At 38.0% G+C, this 17,894-nt stretch overlaps 1 protein-coding gene across 4 annotated transcripts in view; it reads right to left on the reverse strand.

The window, feature by feature from the left end:
• Window positions 1–17,894, reverse strand: part of znf385a (zinc finger protein 385A) — an 81,628-nt gene that overhangs the window by 13,512 nt on the left and 50,222 nt on the right. For 2 of the 4 annotated variants that reach the window (XM_077218919.1, XM_077218922.1), the window contains exons 2-3: window positions 16,145–16,290; window positions 7,857–7,967 (exon numbers count right to left, since the gene is read on the reverse strand). In XM_077218919.1, coding sequence (XP_077075034.1) covers window positions 7,857–7,967; window positions 16,145–16,290 — 257 coding nt within the window. Of the gene's footprint in view, window positions 1–7,856; window positions 7,968–11,725; window positions 12,693–16,144; window positions 16,291–16,433; window positions 16,481–17,894 lie in introns of those variants that run through there. The other 2 variants (XM_077218921.1, XM_077218923.1) reach the window with 2 other exon arrangements.

The following is a 17,894-nucleotide window of genomic DNA, read 5'->3' on the forward strand; positions in this document are numbered from 1 at the left end:
TGAAAGGACATATTTAGCCGTCTCAGCGGTCAGTGCAGAAACCAAAGGAAACACGAAACAGTTGACTACTGTGAAAGCTCTAATCTGCATAAACAATTCCACTTCTCTGATGTGGCACAATCTAGTCCACTCATCGATCATGCTGACTTGACCTCTAGCAGGAACACACAAGAAGATATTTCCAGAGATGCTCACGCTGGAGCTGCACCTGCAGTCTGCATCCTCGTAACAGGGGAACACAATACATATCTGTCCTGCCTCCCAGCAGCACGCTTCAAAGAGATCAACTAGCAGCCGCTTCTCAAAACAGCCATGGCCTCAGAATCAGTCCCATAAGGACAAACATGATGATTATTAAATGGCTGGATTAGCTGTTGTGTGAAACTGAGAATGAGTTGACAACCGTTGCTACAGACACTGGGAGCAGGACCAAGAGACCCATACCAGAGTATCATCCAGGGCTCAGACGCTCACAACATTAAAAGAGGCGTGGAACTCCAGCAGAGACTCATGGGAACAAAGAGATTAAGACAGCTAGGAAAGGCATTTAAGACCGTTAGGGTACACTTGAGGGAATGGCATTAGGTTGGCCCTTCCTGTCTGTTATAGAAGGTTGTGGGCTGTAATTGGTGATGACAGAACCTTATATAGCTGGTGGTCTGTAATCGAAGCCTTCGGGGGTTTGAAGAAGCTGCCTGTCTAAAGCACAGGAAACTGAGGAGGATGTGGGAAAGAAGCACTAAAAGAATAGCGATCCCTGGGATTAAGGAGGAAAGAGGAGAAGATAGCCATGTGGTTCTGGCGGAAACCAACAGAGAACTCAATGGATATGGGGCTAAGGCACAGGTGCTCCATATGTTTTGAAGACAGAGGTCACACAGACAAAAAAAATAATAATGTAAAACTGATCAGACTTGAAACAGAGGGAAGAAAAAAATGCAGAAGAAAGAATATGCATCCAAAAACAAATGAGAAACACAGTTCAAGCCATTGCCACATGCAGGCAACAGACTCGAACTGTCTAGGGCGGTAATCACAACCATGAGTTACAAAGAATACAGATAATACTGGAGATTCCAAGTATTTTTTTAAACAGTCTGTTACTAGGGATGGTAAAAGAAAATAATTTAACGTTTCTAGTTACAATACATCTTAGCTATTATTTTGGTAAGGACTAAATATTTAATAAAAATGCTGTCATTTTTTAAAAACCTTGAATAAGAATAAGAACTATTATTATTTTTTTAAAATTAATTCTTTAATAATGCATTTACACAGACAGTCTTTTAGAGGTGTCATAAATGAAATCAAATAATTATACATAAATATATACTCACCTAAAGGATTATTAGGAACACCTGTTCAATTTCTCATTAATGCAATTATCTAATCAACCAATCACATGGCAGTTGCTTCAATGCATTTAGGGGTGTGGTCCTGGTCAAGACAATCTCCTGAACTCCAAAGTGAATGTCAGAATGGGAAAGAAAGGTGATTTAAGCAATTTTGAGCGTGGCATGGTTGTTGGTGCCAGACGGGCCGGTCTGAGTATTTCACAATCTGCTCAGTTACTGGGATTTTCACGCACAACCATTTCTACGGTTTGCAAAAGATTGGTGTGAAAAGGGAAAAACATCCAGTATGCGGCAGTCCTGTGGGCGAAAATGCCTTGTTGATGCTAGAGGTCAGAGGAGAATAGGCCGACTGATTCAAGCTGATAGAAGAGCAACTTTGCCTGAAATAACCACTCGTTACCACCGAGGTATGCAGCAAAGCATTTGTGAAGCCACAACACGCACAACCTTGAAGCGGATGGGCTACAACAGCAGAAGACCCCACCGGGTACCACTCATCAACACTACAAATAGGAAAAAGAGGCTACAATTTGCAAGAGCTCACCAAAATTGGACAGTTGAAGACTGGAAAAAATGTTGCCTGGTCTTATGAGTCTCGATTTCTGTTGAGACATTCAGATGGTGGAGTCAGAATTTGGCGTAAACAGAATGAGAACATGGATCCATCATGCCTTGTTACCACTGTGCAGGCTGGTGGTGGTGGTGTAATGGTGTGGGGGATGTTTTCTTGGCACACTTTAGGCGCCTTAGTGCCAATTGGGCATCGTTTAAATGCCACGGCCTACCTGAGCATTGTTTCTGACCATGTCCATCCCTTTATGGCCACCATGTACCCATCCTCTAATGGCTACTTCCAGCAGGATAATGCACCATGTCACAAAGCTCGAATCATTTCAAATTGGTTTCTTGAACATGACAATGAGTTCACTGTACTAAAATGGTCCCCACAGTCACCAGATCTCAACCCAATAGAGCATCTTTGGGATGAGGTGGGAACGGGAACTTCGTGCCCTGGATGTGCATCCCACAAATCTCCATCAACTGCAAGATGCTATCCTATCAATATGGGCCAACATTTCTAAAGAATGCTTTCAGCACCTTGTTGAATCAATGCCATGTAGAATTAAGGCAGTTCTGAAGCCGAAAGGGGGTCAAATACAATATTAGTATGGTGTTCCTAATAATCCTTTAGGTGAGTGTACATATACTGTATATACACAAATATTTTTCGACAATCAAAACATGAGGAAACACTTTTTTTTTAATACTACTGACAAAACTCATAATGTGCATGTTTACACATTGTTGAATGAATGAAAAACCAATCAGAAAATACATTTCTCACAGTTAATTGTAAGCTGTATTCGTTTGATACTCTAAAAAGAAACTGCTTATTAGAATCATTCATTTAGGAATCAGTCTACTCAGTATGTTTTCGATTCACTAAAAAGAACCGATTCATTAAAGTAATTTGTTTGAGAGTCAGACTACACTGGTTGCAAGGCATAATTTTGATTCACTAAAGAACATGGCCCGGTTCCCCGATAACGCTCACTCTTAGCGTGCTAAGAAACCTCGAAAGATATATCTTAACAAAGTTGTTTATGTTCCTAAGTGTGTTCCCCGAAGTGTCCCTTAGGAAGCTTCTTAGCACGCTGGCTCTTACGTTCGACGTTACAGAGGCGCTGTCCCAAGTGAAGGTGCTGAATTAGTCGGCATCGATTGCTCAGGAATCGATTTTCCACTTCGGCATCGGGGCGTTAAGAAAGACAACAAGTTCTATGCAAATGAAACATTCCTCAAATTCTTCCAGTAACATTTATTTTAACATAGTTTAAGTTATCAGAAAAATACAGACTATTAATTAAATTATCAAATTGTCAGTAATATGTTCACACGATATGTTGTGACGGGTAGACGAACCGGGTATCCCTCGCTAATCATCCACCCTCCTTATCCCGTTGTCCCACTTGTGCCGCTTCTTGACATGGGTTTAACGACTTCTAAAAATTATGTAATACACTTTTATATTAATGGTAAGGTACTTTACAATCAGAATTGATTGGCAAGCAGCTGCAGTTACTTCTGTTTAATGCTATATTGATTGCCATTGGTTAATGTTTTCAATAAAAAGCAACCTATCTACAATGAACAGAGAGAGAGAGAGTTAGATACAGAATATGGTGGGGAAGCAACGTAAAAAAGGGCACCAAGCTTCTTCATAATGAGTTGTCTTGGGAGGCGAAATGTTTTTAATATAGCCACGTCAGGCAAAATGTCAAAAGGGCTTAAGTTTTGCCGAATAAAAAAATTGACATGGACTAAACGGCTCCGCGGCTGGCGCCGTCTTTGACACGTTGGATCGCTGCCATAGTTGGTCGCTTACTGGACACCACCAAGCTTACCCATTTATAGATCTTAGCCATTTAGAGCCAAATTGTTTGCCAGATTTTAATTATCAAAAGTGATTCCCAATTTAAACGCTTTAATGACATTACGAAATAGCCTAGGCTAAGTACCACCATATTAGTTCTGATACCAAATAAAGTCAACTTCTTAAATAGACCTGTATCCATTTCAAACATATTTTATTATTAGTCTTAAAATGTCCATAACATAAAATCATTGTTGAGCCACAAGATTGTCAACATACCATAGTTTGACTTGTACTGCGCTGCGCTGATTCTAAAGACTGCTGCGCAGTGACGGCGACTAGCGTCTTGAGCTCAAACAATGCTAAGAGAGGGCTTACGAATGGTCCAGACCAACCTTACGAAAGTGTGACTTACAGAAGATATACTTAGCATACGAACGTGTCGGGAATCGTGTCATAACGTTAAGAGAGAGGTTAAGGAATAGATTAAGAACTACTTAGCGATAAGAACGTTTTGGGGAACCGGGCCCAGGTTCGTAAGATTTGGGAATTGGACTAGACTGCTTATGTTGTCCTTTTCATGCCGTAGATTCAGCAGCGCCATTGCGTTGGCACCGAATATTAGTACAGTTCTCTGTCTTGAGTATTTTTATATGGTGGTCCGCCCGCATTGGCGAAAGAATGCATCAATGAGAATGCAACTGAGCATCATTCAGTTCTGGTATTTAAAAAAAAAAAAGATAAAATGACACCATCATCCTTTAGAAACTTACTTATTTTTAACAACCAGTTTGTAGCTAAGCTTTTTTGGCCAGTTCCTAACTCAAATTCCACTATAAGCAATACAAATCCGAATTGAACCCACATACTGATTTAATTAATTGAAATTCTCAGTTAATTCTTTCATAATGAAGTGACTTACACAAGAGGGCATGCATTATGTGTGAAGAATACCTAAGCCATTAGATATGAATACAAATCAAGTACCAAGCCAAATCCAAAATGTGCCAATGAGAATGAAGTGCTGGTATGAATGCAGCGCTATCTATAGAATAAGGAAATGAGAAAAGTTCTCGCCCAGATGGCACAGGGTTTTACATAAGAGAGATGAGTTGGTTTTGAGAGCGCAAGATTAATTCTTCTAAGCACAACGATGGAAAAACAGGAAGCATGAGCATGAAGAACTTTTCCAAGGACAAATTAGGACATAGAGACCAGATTGTCCCAGTCTCATTGAACCACATGTGAACAGTATGTAATGCAACATACACCAACATAAATACAATTACCACAACAAAATGGGAAAGGGCTGCATGAGGAGGATTGACAGCTGTGGCTATTCCCGAGTCCCGACGCTCATCACACACATGGAAGGAAGGTTAATTTGCCCTAGTGACGCAAAACCAGCCAGTGAATGACGAAAATTGTGCGACATCGATGGGACATTGTGCGACCACTGCAGCGCTGGCAGGGGGAGGGACACGCATTCAGCCCTGTCCTGCTGCAACAGTGACACAATATGGTGACATCACTTCTGCAGCGCAGCAAGGTTATACCTCCATCTTTTGCTAGAGTGAAAGGGACAGAGGGACACTGGCAGCACAGCATAACACAAGTCTGAGCTCCTAGTTTGATGAATGCATCAGATAACAATTGCTGGCAGCCAATAGTCTGCTTTTTCCACTACAAATGTCCTCAGTTATCGGCACTGAGGAGTGTGGAATCTATGAATCCATAATGGAGCGTGAAATGATGATGGGAAGGAAGCGAGGGATTAGATATTTTCAAGGAACAAACGCATTGCTTTATACAGCATAGTAGAGGAAGAAAATGTAGACTCATTGCTCTGTGTAACCATTTAATGAAACATGGCATTGTATAATTTAGTCTCCTAACGTAGCAGAATCATTTCCAGTGCAACAATGCATGAAAGAAGTAGCATGATTTCTAGTAAAACATACAAACTTGCAATTGTTTGATGTCTTTTCTTTTGATCTCTGTTTTTTTTATCTCACAACTGATTTGACGCCGTGAACACTTGACGCCTGACAACTTTAAAAAATAAATGAATGTTTAAATAGTTAGGACAATGACAAAAGAATGTGTGAGTTTGTATGAAGGTTTATGAGTGTTTGCATGTGGCACTGTCCACGGATACAGCACACTTTAAAAAAAAATACCGATACCCAAATAATGTTTTTTAGTGTTATAATCTAACGTAACATTAACCTAGCATGAAAAGTAGCTAGTTTTAAACACACAATGTATATATCCCCTTAAAAATCATACTAAATGAATAAATGTAAAAATAAAAAAATCATTTGAAAAATGTTCGAATAAGTGAATTAATAAATGAATGAAAAAATAAAATGTCATACTTTTCACATAATGCGTTAAATTTATATGAGTCATATTATTTGTATATTATTTTAGTAAGCATCAGCCCTGACCCATGTTATTTAAACATATGATCAAAATATGTATTTATTTTTTTGCAAAATGTATAAATAAATTATATAATAATAGTAAGAAAAAAAGCAGGCCCCATATTGTACCCTTTTTGTGGAAAGTGCCGTGTGTGTGTGTATGTGTGTGTACCACCCAGAAGTGACCAAAAACCTGACAAAATCTCCCAAAACTTCCCTTTAGGGACGTCCTCATTTGTAAATCTTGTATAAACAACGTAATTAAAGTTTTTTAAAAAATGTAAAAATGCCGTTTTAGTACTGTAGGTTTAGGGGTAGGGTTAGTGTAAGGGGATAGAATAAATAGTTTTGTAAAGTATAAAAACCATTACGTCTATATAATGTCTCTATTTAGATAGCGAGTAAACTTAAAATTTAAATCCTTATGTCTATGGAAAGTCCCCATGAAACATGAAAACACAACATGTGTGCATGTGTGTAGTTAAATACAAGGCAGGGGTGTTGAAATTATTTGCCTATCTTTTACAAACCAGGACAGCTGCAGGTGTCAGAGATGTCTAATCTGTAGTCAAGTGCTTAAGGTTTATTGAACAACAGCATGCATTATTATTTACAAGCAAACTTGTATGTGTTGAGCTCGTTTGACTTGAGGGTCATGAACTAGGTTGTAAACTAAAGGCATCTTTGAGTGGCACTTTGGGATATGGAATTTATAGCTGAACTAACAACCATCTAGGATGTTGATGATCTAGGATTTACCATGAACCAAAACAAAGCAAGATTAGATGATGGAAATAACTGCAGTATACAACTTCAATCTAATCTTCACCTCCATGAAATATCAACTCCAATGAACCTACTACAACTCTACTACAAGTCTAATTGTTTCACAGAATTGCTGAGTTGTCTCAAAATCTCTCCCCATAAATCATTGAAAGTTAGCTGGGCTAACAGCTATTTTCGCATGCAGGCTTGGCATCTCCGTCTTCCCCGTTTTCATTGTCTGTAGATGCGGTTAAAGAAGGCCATACATCTGCTCGACTGGAGGCCCAAGATTACAGGCTCACACCAAGAAAGCCAATTCCTGCCCATGATTACAGTTCTTGTCCGTAAAAATAGCTCAGGCTAGTGGGACACTCCCAGGTCCTGCTCTGTTACTAATCTCACACATGTCACAATGTCTGCCGCAGCTGCAACTGAATTCAGCCCAGAATATATCAGGCTTAAGTTTCCCCCCAAACAAGCGTAGCATAAACAACTAACATAATTGCTTTCATTGATGCGCGAGGAGTATTGGAACTGCAAAATGTGCGATTGGAATCTTGTGGTAAATCTAAAATGGAAAATTTTAACGTTGTTTTTGTAGGAATATCTTATTATTGAGATATTACTGTATGTTGAGAGTGATTTTCTTTAAAAAAAAATTCGTTGAAAGAAAGATAAAGGCTTCATCCTGTAAGCATTCACTCTGACATGCTATGCGGATACAGTACTTCAGAGAGGATTTGCCATTGGCTATTTCCGGACTAGAAAGCAGAGTGTTGCAAAGTATCTCAGCAACATAAACATAACACTCATATTACATAGAAAGCTCAATCTAAGAAATCTATATACAATTTCATGTCTTCAATAACACAAGCCAGTTGAGTAAGCCATCCAAGAGAACATGCATGTCAAACAGTCCAATATCAGATGCGTTACCTCAGAGTTGAAACGGATCTGGCAGACATTACAGGAAATGATTGGCCGTTTGGTCTTCACCAGTGGGACTCCAAAGGTGTGGTTGATCACTGCCTTCTGAACAGGATCCATCTGAACACAGAACAGGAGAAAGAGAAAGGGAAAAGAGAAAGGACGTGTGAAACTAAACTCTGGTACTGCTCCCATTAGACAGACAAGGTCATTAATCATGTTGATGGAAAGGTCTAGGTGGCGGTACAGTGGCAGTAGAACATGGCTAAAGGGCGGACATATGGTGCAAAGAGTCAGGACACCTGTGAGATCAAGTCAGGGTGAGCAGCTCATCTCTTGCACAAATGTTGTCCGTCCCTGCATTCTGTTTCAAAATATCAATGACCTAGCTAATAAACGAGGACAACCAAATAACTCACTTTCCATTAAAGAGACCACATTACACTAGATCATTTCTAAACCAGCATATAGACTGCATACCAAAAGATTCCTGAATAGAATCTACTGGATAAATAACTAACAATGAGCAATACATTTGTTCCAGTTTGGTACTTGACTGTTTATAATTAGTTCATGTTAGATCCAGTCAATTAAATAATATTAACAGATAATATTAACTAAAATTATTGTTACTAAAATGTTACAAATATATTGAATTCTAAATATTTTTTTCATATATATTTATTCATTTATAATATATATATATATATATATATATATATTATTCAGTCAAACCAAAAATTATTCAGACACCAGATATAATTTTAGATGTTGTTTTACTAGTGGGTGAAGGACACTATAGTTCGTTTATGTAAGTGAGGATAACAAAATAAAGTAAACCATGACATTTTATACCCAACAATTCTTCATACAGTGGACTACCAGTAAAATTTATAAAAACACTTTGACCTGACCATGTTTTGCTTAAGTGTTTTTTCTTTAATTGCCTTTTTACACCACAGACTGAACAAAATTAAGTATTCCTTGGTAATTGGTTGACCTAAATTGGTATTATCTAATTGATACTTAAATTTAACAGCTGACAGCTATTCAACCTACTTAATTTGTGAGACAGTCTAACAGAAGGATGGCAAAAACCAGTCAACAGTCAAATATCAACTGATCTGATAACTTTTCTTGTCATATTTTATTACCATTTTCTAAACTATAGCGAATAAACTGTGATAATGTGAGAAATGTTGAAGGTGTCTGAATAAATTTTGGTTTGACTGTATATATATATATATATATATATATATATATATATATATATATATATATATAATAGCCACACATATTATATTTACAGTATGTAGTTAATATACTGTACCGTGTACATACATCACAGACACACATTAAAATATTTCTGTTTCAGTGTCCATAATGTGTGTTGTCAGACTTTAAATATAAATTTAACCCACTATCCTAAGTACCGCATCTCATAGCGCCAATGGTTAAGCCTCTGTTTATGACCAGCTTAATGCACAAAGCCTGATGGTCGCAGTCCAAAAATCTTTTGGCCTTGTGGTCTGCATTCAGTGCTCTATTGTCATATGATTCCCAGCATGATTATTCACTTAATATAGTTTAATTTCATTTGAGTATTTCAACTCGACATTTCATACAATATGATGCAGCTAATCCGCGTGCATAAATGTACAAATTCATCAGCACTGTCTATCTGGCAAACAGTCAAACTTGACTCATTTTTTGGACTAATAAAGTAGAAATGACTGTCATACATGGTTTCCAATACAGCCAGTTGCAGAAAGAAAATTTTTAACCTTTCAAAAACATCTATAATGGTTGTACTTTTTATTCCAAATTCTAAAAACAATAGACTAAGCCAGGCCCGTTTGGAACATCTTCTCTTGGCTGGGAAATGCGGGAGAACCTGAAATTAATATTCTCTTAGTCAAACAAAAACATTTTGAAACTCTGCAAACGGAACGTATCCAAGCAACCCCCTACTAGAAGCAAACACAGAGCCGAGACGTGGTTCAGGATGACAGCGTCCACCGACTGTAGGTTAGCGTTCTTGAACCGCACTTCCTCAGAGTTTTGCCCCGTATCTCTTTTAGCACAGGCCCGAAAACTTGTTTGTGTTCTGCGTCACCGTAACGGTCGAGGACCCTGATGCCATTGTGGATGTGCAATGTCCACATTACATCAGTCAGACAGGCAGTGGATTAGCCACAATGATGTTGTTCTATGGCTTTGCCTTCATGAATCTCCAGAGGATTAAGTGAAGCTGGCAGTTAGCAGGGTAATCAGAACACCTCCAGCTAGAACACATCAATAGATACAACTGTCAGTACTAACAGCCTCAGCGAGGAAATGGATGGAGGAGGGGCTCCGGCAGGATTCACAGGAAAATCAAAGCTCAGAAAAAGATTTCTTTTTGAGGCTCATGTCTTTTTAAAAAGTCTACTGGCTGCATTTTAACTCAGAACGCCCTTCTAATCAAGATTTAATAGCATACAGAAGTTAAAATGCGTTTCTAGACCAAAATCTTGGGTGTTGGTCCATCATGCTTCGCATTATGAAGTAAAAATAGCACTGCATTTGAAGTGGTCTTCTGCTGGTGTTGATTTATTCCTTTGACTTTCTCAGCCGAGAGACATCTTGGCACATAACTATCCCAACCAGTTTCCTTAAACTTCAACAATGTCATGATACAGCTTTATGATGATGCTACAAGAATCGAACTAATGAAACCACCAAACCACAGCTGAAAGATGCCTTAAAGGGACAGTTCACCTAAAAATTTATATTCGGTCATCATTTTAATTTACATCACGACTTTCTGTTTACACAACTGTTTATGTCCATACAATGAAAGTCAATGGGGTCCAAAACAACACTAAACCTAAACTCCATTGACTTTCACTGTATATGGGGAAAAAAACATTTATCTTTAAATATCTATTTTCCAACGAAAGAAATAAAGTCATTCAGGATGACATGATGTAACTTAGGCTACATGATTAATTTTTGAGTGAAATATTTCTTTAAGGCATGTGCATTGTTCATGTTTTATGGAAGCCTCTATAACATGCTGTATTTTTACTGTATTTTTATGGTGTTGGCAGACACTGCATCTATACTTATTATGAAAGTGAGCAATTAACAGTGCATGTTACATTTAACCAATTGGCAAGCACAGTGTCTGATATGACCTCCTGATGATCCCTCTGGAAAACCACATCCCACAAACTGATAACTGCTCAAAAATAGCCAGATCCTTATTACTATAAAAACACAGACCCTTTAATGACCCTTTAAAGGGATAGTTCAAGCAAACATGTAATTCCTGTCATCTTTTACTCACTCTTTTACTGACTTTATTATATATATATATATATATATATATATATATATATATATATATATATATATATATATATATATATATATATATATACAATGAAAGTCAAAAGGGTCCGATGTTTTGAACCTCATTGACTTTCACTGTTTGGGCAAAAACGTGAGAACATTCTTCAAAATATCCTTTGTGTTCTTCAAAACAAATAAAGTTCATGCGGGTTTGGAACAACATGAAGGAGAGGAAATGATTTTGGGTAAACTATTCCTTTAAAGGAAATAGATAAAATAGATTTAAAACATAAAAAGACTTGTTAAAAAAAACTTAATTCACAAGAGTCTCCCCTTACACTTACAACAAGATCCCATGTCATTTAATACAAACACAGCATGCCAGACACCACAAGCCCAAAATGCACTGCGTTCAAACACAGAAGAAGGTGCGATGGCAGATAAAACAACCCACGAAGAAGTTCAGCGTCCAGCTCTTGAGACCCAGAGAACAGTACCCAGCTTTGATGCCTCTCTGCCTGAGTTAGCTGGAGGGCACTCACCTTCATATCCTCGGCAGCGCCTGGATCTCGCAGCTGCATTGGATCCTCCATGAGGGAGCGCGTGTTTGTGTGTGGGAGGGTGTGTGCAAGAGTGTCACTCATCCTGAAGGGATCCTGGCTGTCCCACCACACCACCTGATTCTCCTACACTCACGCGTTCGCACGCTTCTGTGTCCCCGTTCTGGGGATGACAGCGAGCAATTCCTGCGTTTACAGGTCCAGGTTATGATTAATTGATGTCTCTCTTCCTAGTTTTGTCTTTTCTTTTCCACCGTCGGCCGTCACTCTTGCCGTTAGGGATCAGTTTCTCGTTCTCCACTGTTTCATCTCATCCACCTTCCTGCCATTCCTCCCTCCATCCTTCCTGACACTTCACAGCAAGCCAAGACTGTGTTCCTGGTTGGATGCTCTCTCTTCATTTTCCTCTGCTTCTCACTTGCTTTCTCTGTCCTTTCCTTCCCCTTTTTTCTCCTCTGTCTTTCTTTCCTGTGCTCTTTCAACGATCTCCTTCCTCTTTTTGTCCTACATGCTTACTAGCTGACTGCTTATTTTGCCCAGATGCTGTATATGTCATGCACTCCCTCAGTTTTTTTCCTTTCTCACTCCCCAAATCACCCCTTCACTCCCTCATTCCATCAAAAACACTTATGCACAAACTGCAGAATTCAGCCCTCCTCCATCTCCCCCCATTATGACAGTCCTCTCGCTCTTGTCACATACCTCTTAAAATCATGTGGAACCAATGCAGCTGTTACCCGGTCTCAATTAATAAAACTTCCCAAAATATTTGAACTCATTGATATCTTCCAGCTATTAAGTTGTTTTTAAAATTTCAGTTTTTCGGGGGGGTCATCAGAGGTAAAGTGAACGCAGCCAAAAGATTTCAACTCCAAAAGTCCACGTGGAGTTGCATTACTCAGCGAGGAAAATTGGCAAGCTGTGTGCTGAAACGTCGTCTTCTGCGAGTGAGGCTTTACTTGAAGGTGGCTGCAGGTGAAATGCAACAAGTTGGTGCACAAGCCACACGATTTAACGCCTACGAAATTCCTGAGTCTGCAGAATAAGCGTGTCTGGGGGAGCTTTTCTGCACCTTCATGCCACAACCAGCTGCTTCGTATAAATGATTCAGGTGCCTCACTGCCTGCAGGCAAATTGACTCAGACATACAGGTAGAGGCCAAATCACATTAAAGACAAATTACAGCTGGACTGTAGAGGAATGGAAGATTGGGGTCCGTCCCAGCTCTGTCTACAGCTGATCAAAAGCATCTGATATTGGTGAAATGTACACAGCAAAATAATTATTTGGCCAAACACACACATTTAAAAAAAAATATATATACTTTGAACTGATTACAGCTTCATCAGCTTTGATCATGGTTGTTGAATTCCAACACGAATGCGATTCCAGACGGAACAACTTGAGCACAGCCAACAAATCTTATGTTTATAAGCAGTGTTGGGGAAGCTACTTTGAAACTGTAGCTTGCCAAACAAAGCTAATCATAATTTAGAGAATTTTGAAAGTAGTTGGTGCAAACAAATAGTAGCTAATTACATTAAAGTTACACAGTAATAATAAAAACATAACTATTTAAGAATATAATTTATAACTTAATCAGAGCCGTTTTTGAACAATGAACAAATATTCTCAGTATGGGACAGTGAACTTGAATACATTTATATTAAAAGTACAGTAAAGCCACCATAATTAACATAACTGAGTCAAAAACATGGTACAGGGACTTGAATCAGTGAATCCTTTTTATGAATCTGACCTAAACGATTCACTAGATAGAATGAATCACACTTTCCAGTTCCAAGTTGAAAGAACATATGAAAGAGAGAACTGCTTAGGATAGAGGACTGTTTGGAAAAAATTCACTAAAACAAATCAGAATGTTAAACAACACTTTATATGAAAGAGAGGACCACTTAGTTGAGCGCATTTGATTATAAGTACACCATGTACATTGGCTCCAATTTAAATAAATAATAATAGAAATCCCAGAATGAAACAGTCCCAGAATTAAAACTATATATATATATATATATATATTATACACACACATTTCAATATGTAAATAAATAAAAGCCTATGTATTACAACTTGTGTAAGGGGTCTTTTGTAATTGTCAGTATTCCATTAGGCGATAGCCTAAACACTGCAGTGTGCTTTCAGCAGTGTCCTAGAGAGAGGTCAGCCTGTCCTTCCAGCCACTCCAACATCGCCCCCTACTGGGCATCAGGAGTATTTCGCCGTCAGACACCCGGTCACTCTCACATTGAGCTCGTAATTAATAGCCTGCTACAATGCTAAAACTGCCTCAATCTAAAGTACACCTCAATGCCTGAATATATAATAAATGACCAAAGTACAAGAGACAGCATTTAAGCTCTTAGATGCTGACTCTTTCACAAGCTCATGCATATTTAAAAACATTTAAACATCCCTTGGCTTTTACTGAAAAGAAAATAATGTGGCAGAATTGGAAGGCAACAACATGTGATGTGGATTTATTGAGCTGGCATGGGTAAAGTGTTCTTACCTTCTCAGTGTCATGAGACTGTGCCAAGAGGCACGCCATCTTTCACACTGGCAACAAGTGCAGTCAAATATTTAAGAGAGAGAATACATATGACGGACACCTCGAGGATGGCTGGATCCCACAACCTTTCCTGTTCAATTCGCTGACCAGCATCCTCATTTACATAACAGAGCGCAATCTGGGAAATGTGCGGAACAGACTCTGAGCAAAAGTGCTGAGAGAGTGAAATGAGCTGCTGCATGCTAATCAAAATGATTAGCTATAAGTCACAGTGACACGAGAGATCTCATACAGCATTACACTGTCTAACGGAAGGCAGTCAGGAAAATTCAAATAGACAAACAAGCCAGTTATCATAAATAGACTGAGTGGTTTAATATTTAAGGTTATCTTTATGTAATCAGATGCAAATGCATTAATGCATTGTAACATTAATACACCAGATAAACCTAACCTTAACCCATGTAGTTACCTTATATTACCCTGTTCTTTCTTAGGAAAGTACACGGTACACGTACTGTAAAATAAAGTGCAACCGAAATCTTTAATACTTTTATGTAATTTGAAGATCTTGAAAGTTAAAATCATCATCTTCACTGTTTCCCGTTTGTTTTCCACAGATGAAAATAATAATCATAACACTGGTTTGGAATGACATGAAAATAAATATTTCTTGAGCAGCAAAAAAAAAGATTTCTAAAGGAACATTTGACACTGAAGACTGGAGTAAAGTGTGCCATTACAGAAATAAATAACATTTTAAAATATATTAAAATAGAAAATGGTTATTTTAAATTATAATATTTTACAATATTTTGTTTTTTCAGTTTTTTTTAATCAAATAAATGTAGCCTTGGTAAGCAGAAGAGACTTCTTTCAAAAACATTGCCAATCCAAAAACTTCTGAACAGTAGTATATATAACAAAAAAAATTGATTTAAAATCCTCAGAACTAAATGAATAAATAAAAAAGAGATACTGATTTTTGCAGGAGCAATATTAAAAGCATGCTCATTATTATCATCAATGTTAGTGAAACATTGGTACTGCTTAACATTTTTCAAAAACCGTGATATACAGTATATATATATATTTTTTCTTTTTCTTTATTGAATAGAAATATTTTTTTGGAATAGAAATCATTTGTAATATTATAAACGTATTTACTGCCACTTTTGATTAATTTAATGTGTCCTTACTGAATAAAAGTATTGATTTCTTTAAAAAAATTTAGTGCATTTGTTAGTGCAACTCAAGAGTTACAGAATTTACCAAAAATAACAGAATGATGTACTGTAGGCTATGTAAGTTCATTCGATTTGTTAATTCTAGGTCTTTCATGTGTATTTTTTCACTATTCAACAAATCAGTTAAAACTGAAAGAACTCATTCCTTTTTTCTTTTTTTTGACAAACTGACATAAACAACTGAGAGCCATTATATTAATATCACCATAATAACCAAGATACTTTATTTATTTTTCAAAAGCAAAGTGCTTCAGTTACTGTTTTAATTGAACTCCTTAAAAAAAAAAAAATATATATATATATATATATATATATATATATATATATATATACACACACACACACACACACATACATGAATATGGCCATGATGTGGTGGGCATGCATGAATATTCCCACATGGTTGTTTAAGAAATGAAAAGCTACACACTCCATCAATTAGGGTTAGAAGAACTGTTGCCAAACATATAACACGGTAAAAAACAAAATAATCACTGCAATAATGATCCATTCATAGACTCTTAAGTATATGCTTATTTAAATCCAAACAGCAACTTTTTTATTTTTTTGGGCCGGACAGCATGCAACACTGTCAATAGAGATGTTTCAGAGGCATAATCTCACCGCGTTGAAGTTGTGGAAAAGCCCAACGCTGTGTGGAGGATTCGTCTCCATTTGAAACTGTAGGAAGGGCTTCATATCCAGATGAGGCTGGATGACGGTGGGGGTCCGCAGAAATGTAGGGACACCCCCAGTTCGGTTGATGCTTCCTGCAGAGACAAGAAGAATGAAGTTAAATAAGCAAAAAGCACTAATTCTTACTTTAAACTTTCCAAATGAGCTTAAAATCCTGTCATCAGGTTACATTTGTAACACAAAGCCTGAATAAAGCTCCTTTTGCTCAATATATGACTTTCCTTGATGATTTGTCAGCACAAAACTCATCAGAGAGATGTCAACCTTATGAAACAGCCCCCTCTTCTCTTCTCTCTCTCTCTCTCTCTCTCTCTCTCTCTCTCTCTCTCTCTCTCTCTCTCACCCGACCCACATCACGAGTCTCTCTTCCCTGTCAGCCTGTCTTCTCTTATCCTTTACAGCCCGTGCAACCTCTTGCATGAAACCGTGCGAGGACCCTCTCGTCAGAATTAAGCTTTAGCAAGCAGTTACTTTAAGCTGCTTAATTTCTGCTCCTGGATTTTCCTCGCCTCGAGTTCCCTGCAGTCTTAAATCTGTTCCCTTCTATCTCTCTCCCTCTCGCTGCCTGTCTCCTTCTTAATCTAGGATGATTTTTTTTGTGCCATTCTCCGCTTCTATTTCAAGATTGCTCGTCTACTCTCTCCTGACTTCTCCAGCTCTTCCGAGCGCCGTTAAGATGGTTTCCTCACGTAGAAAACGTCATTAGGCTGTGCTGCAGTCGAGGCAGCTGTGGGCATTGCATGTCAGGATGAGCGGGGAGACAGAATGAAGGAGGAATGGAGAGAGCACTGAGATATGCTGCCTCAGCCTGGCCACAGCTGTTCCTCCTGTTCTCCTGCTGGAGCCTCAGGCCTGGACGAGCCTTGGCATTGTTAACTCAAATTAGGCATGCAAGACTCTTCACTGGCTGCACAGCACACAGGGATATAAAGAGCGGGGGGAGAAAGAGAAGAGCAAGAATAAGGAGGCAGACTGGTTGTAAGATTGCTGGTGAGAGAGAGAAAGCACCAGTGGTCGCTTGTGGGCAATGCTGGTCCCTGATGCAGTGCTCAACAAAAGTCACATGACTCACACTCTAAATACTCCCTTTTGCTGCAAACAGTTCTCTTCAAAAGTGCTGCAGTGTGCCTTAAAGGGATAGTTCACCTACAAATGTAACTTCTGTGATTTACTCATCATCTGATGTTGTTATTTGTTCCATGGGACACAAAAAGAAGATATTTTCTTTAAGTATATAGTTGCCAGGGGCTTTCAAGCTCCAAAAAGGACATAAAAGCACAATAAAAGCACCATAAAATCTCAAAAAGTGATCCACACGACTCATGCACTGTATTCCAAGTGTTCTGACGCCATGCAGACTGGTAAGTCATTATTTACTAATATCCTCCAACATTATCGAACAAACAATCACACTTTTGTTTCAAATTTATGAACAATATATTCCACGGTTTAAAAGTTAAATAATAAAATAATAAAATATATTAATTCAGCAGGGATGCATTCAATTGATCAAAAGTGACAGAAAAGACATTTATAATGTCACAAAAGATTTAAAATAAATACTGTTCTTTTGAAATTTCAGTAATAATATTATTAGGCCTATATATGTATTAAATAATCCTCAAAAATATTAAGCAACACAACTGTTTTCAACATTGATGATAATAATAAGTGTTTC

This window comes from Siphateles boraxobius, unplaced genomic scaffold (assembly GCF_051911475.1).
Source record: "Siphateles boraxobius isolate OS27281-9 unplaced genomic scaffold, OSU_SipBor_1 77, whole genome shotgun sequence".
Lineage (NCBI taxonomy): Eukaryota > Metazoa > Chordata > Actinopteri > Cypriniformes > Leuciscidae > Siphateles > Siphateles boraxobius.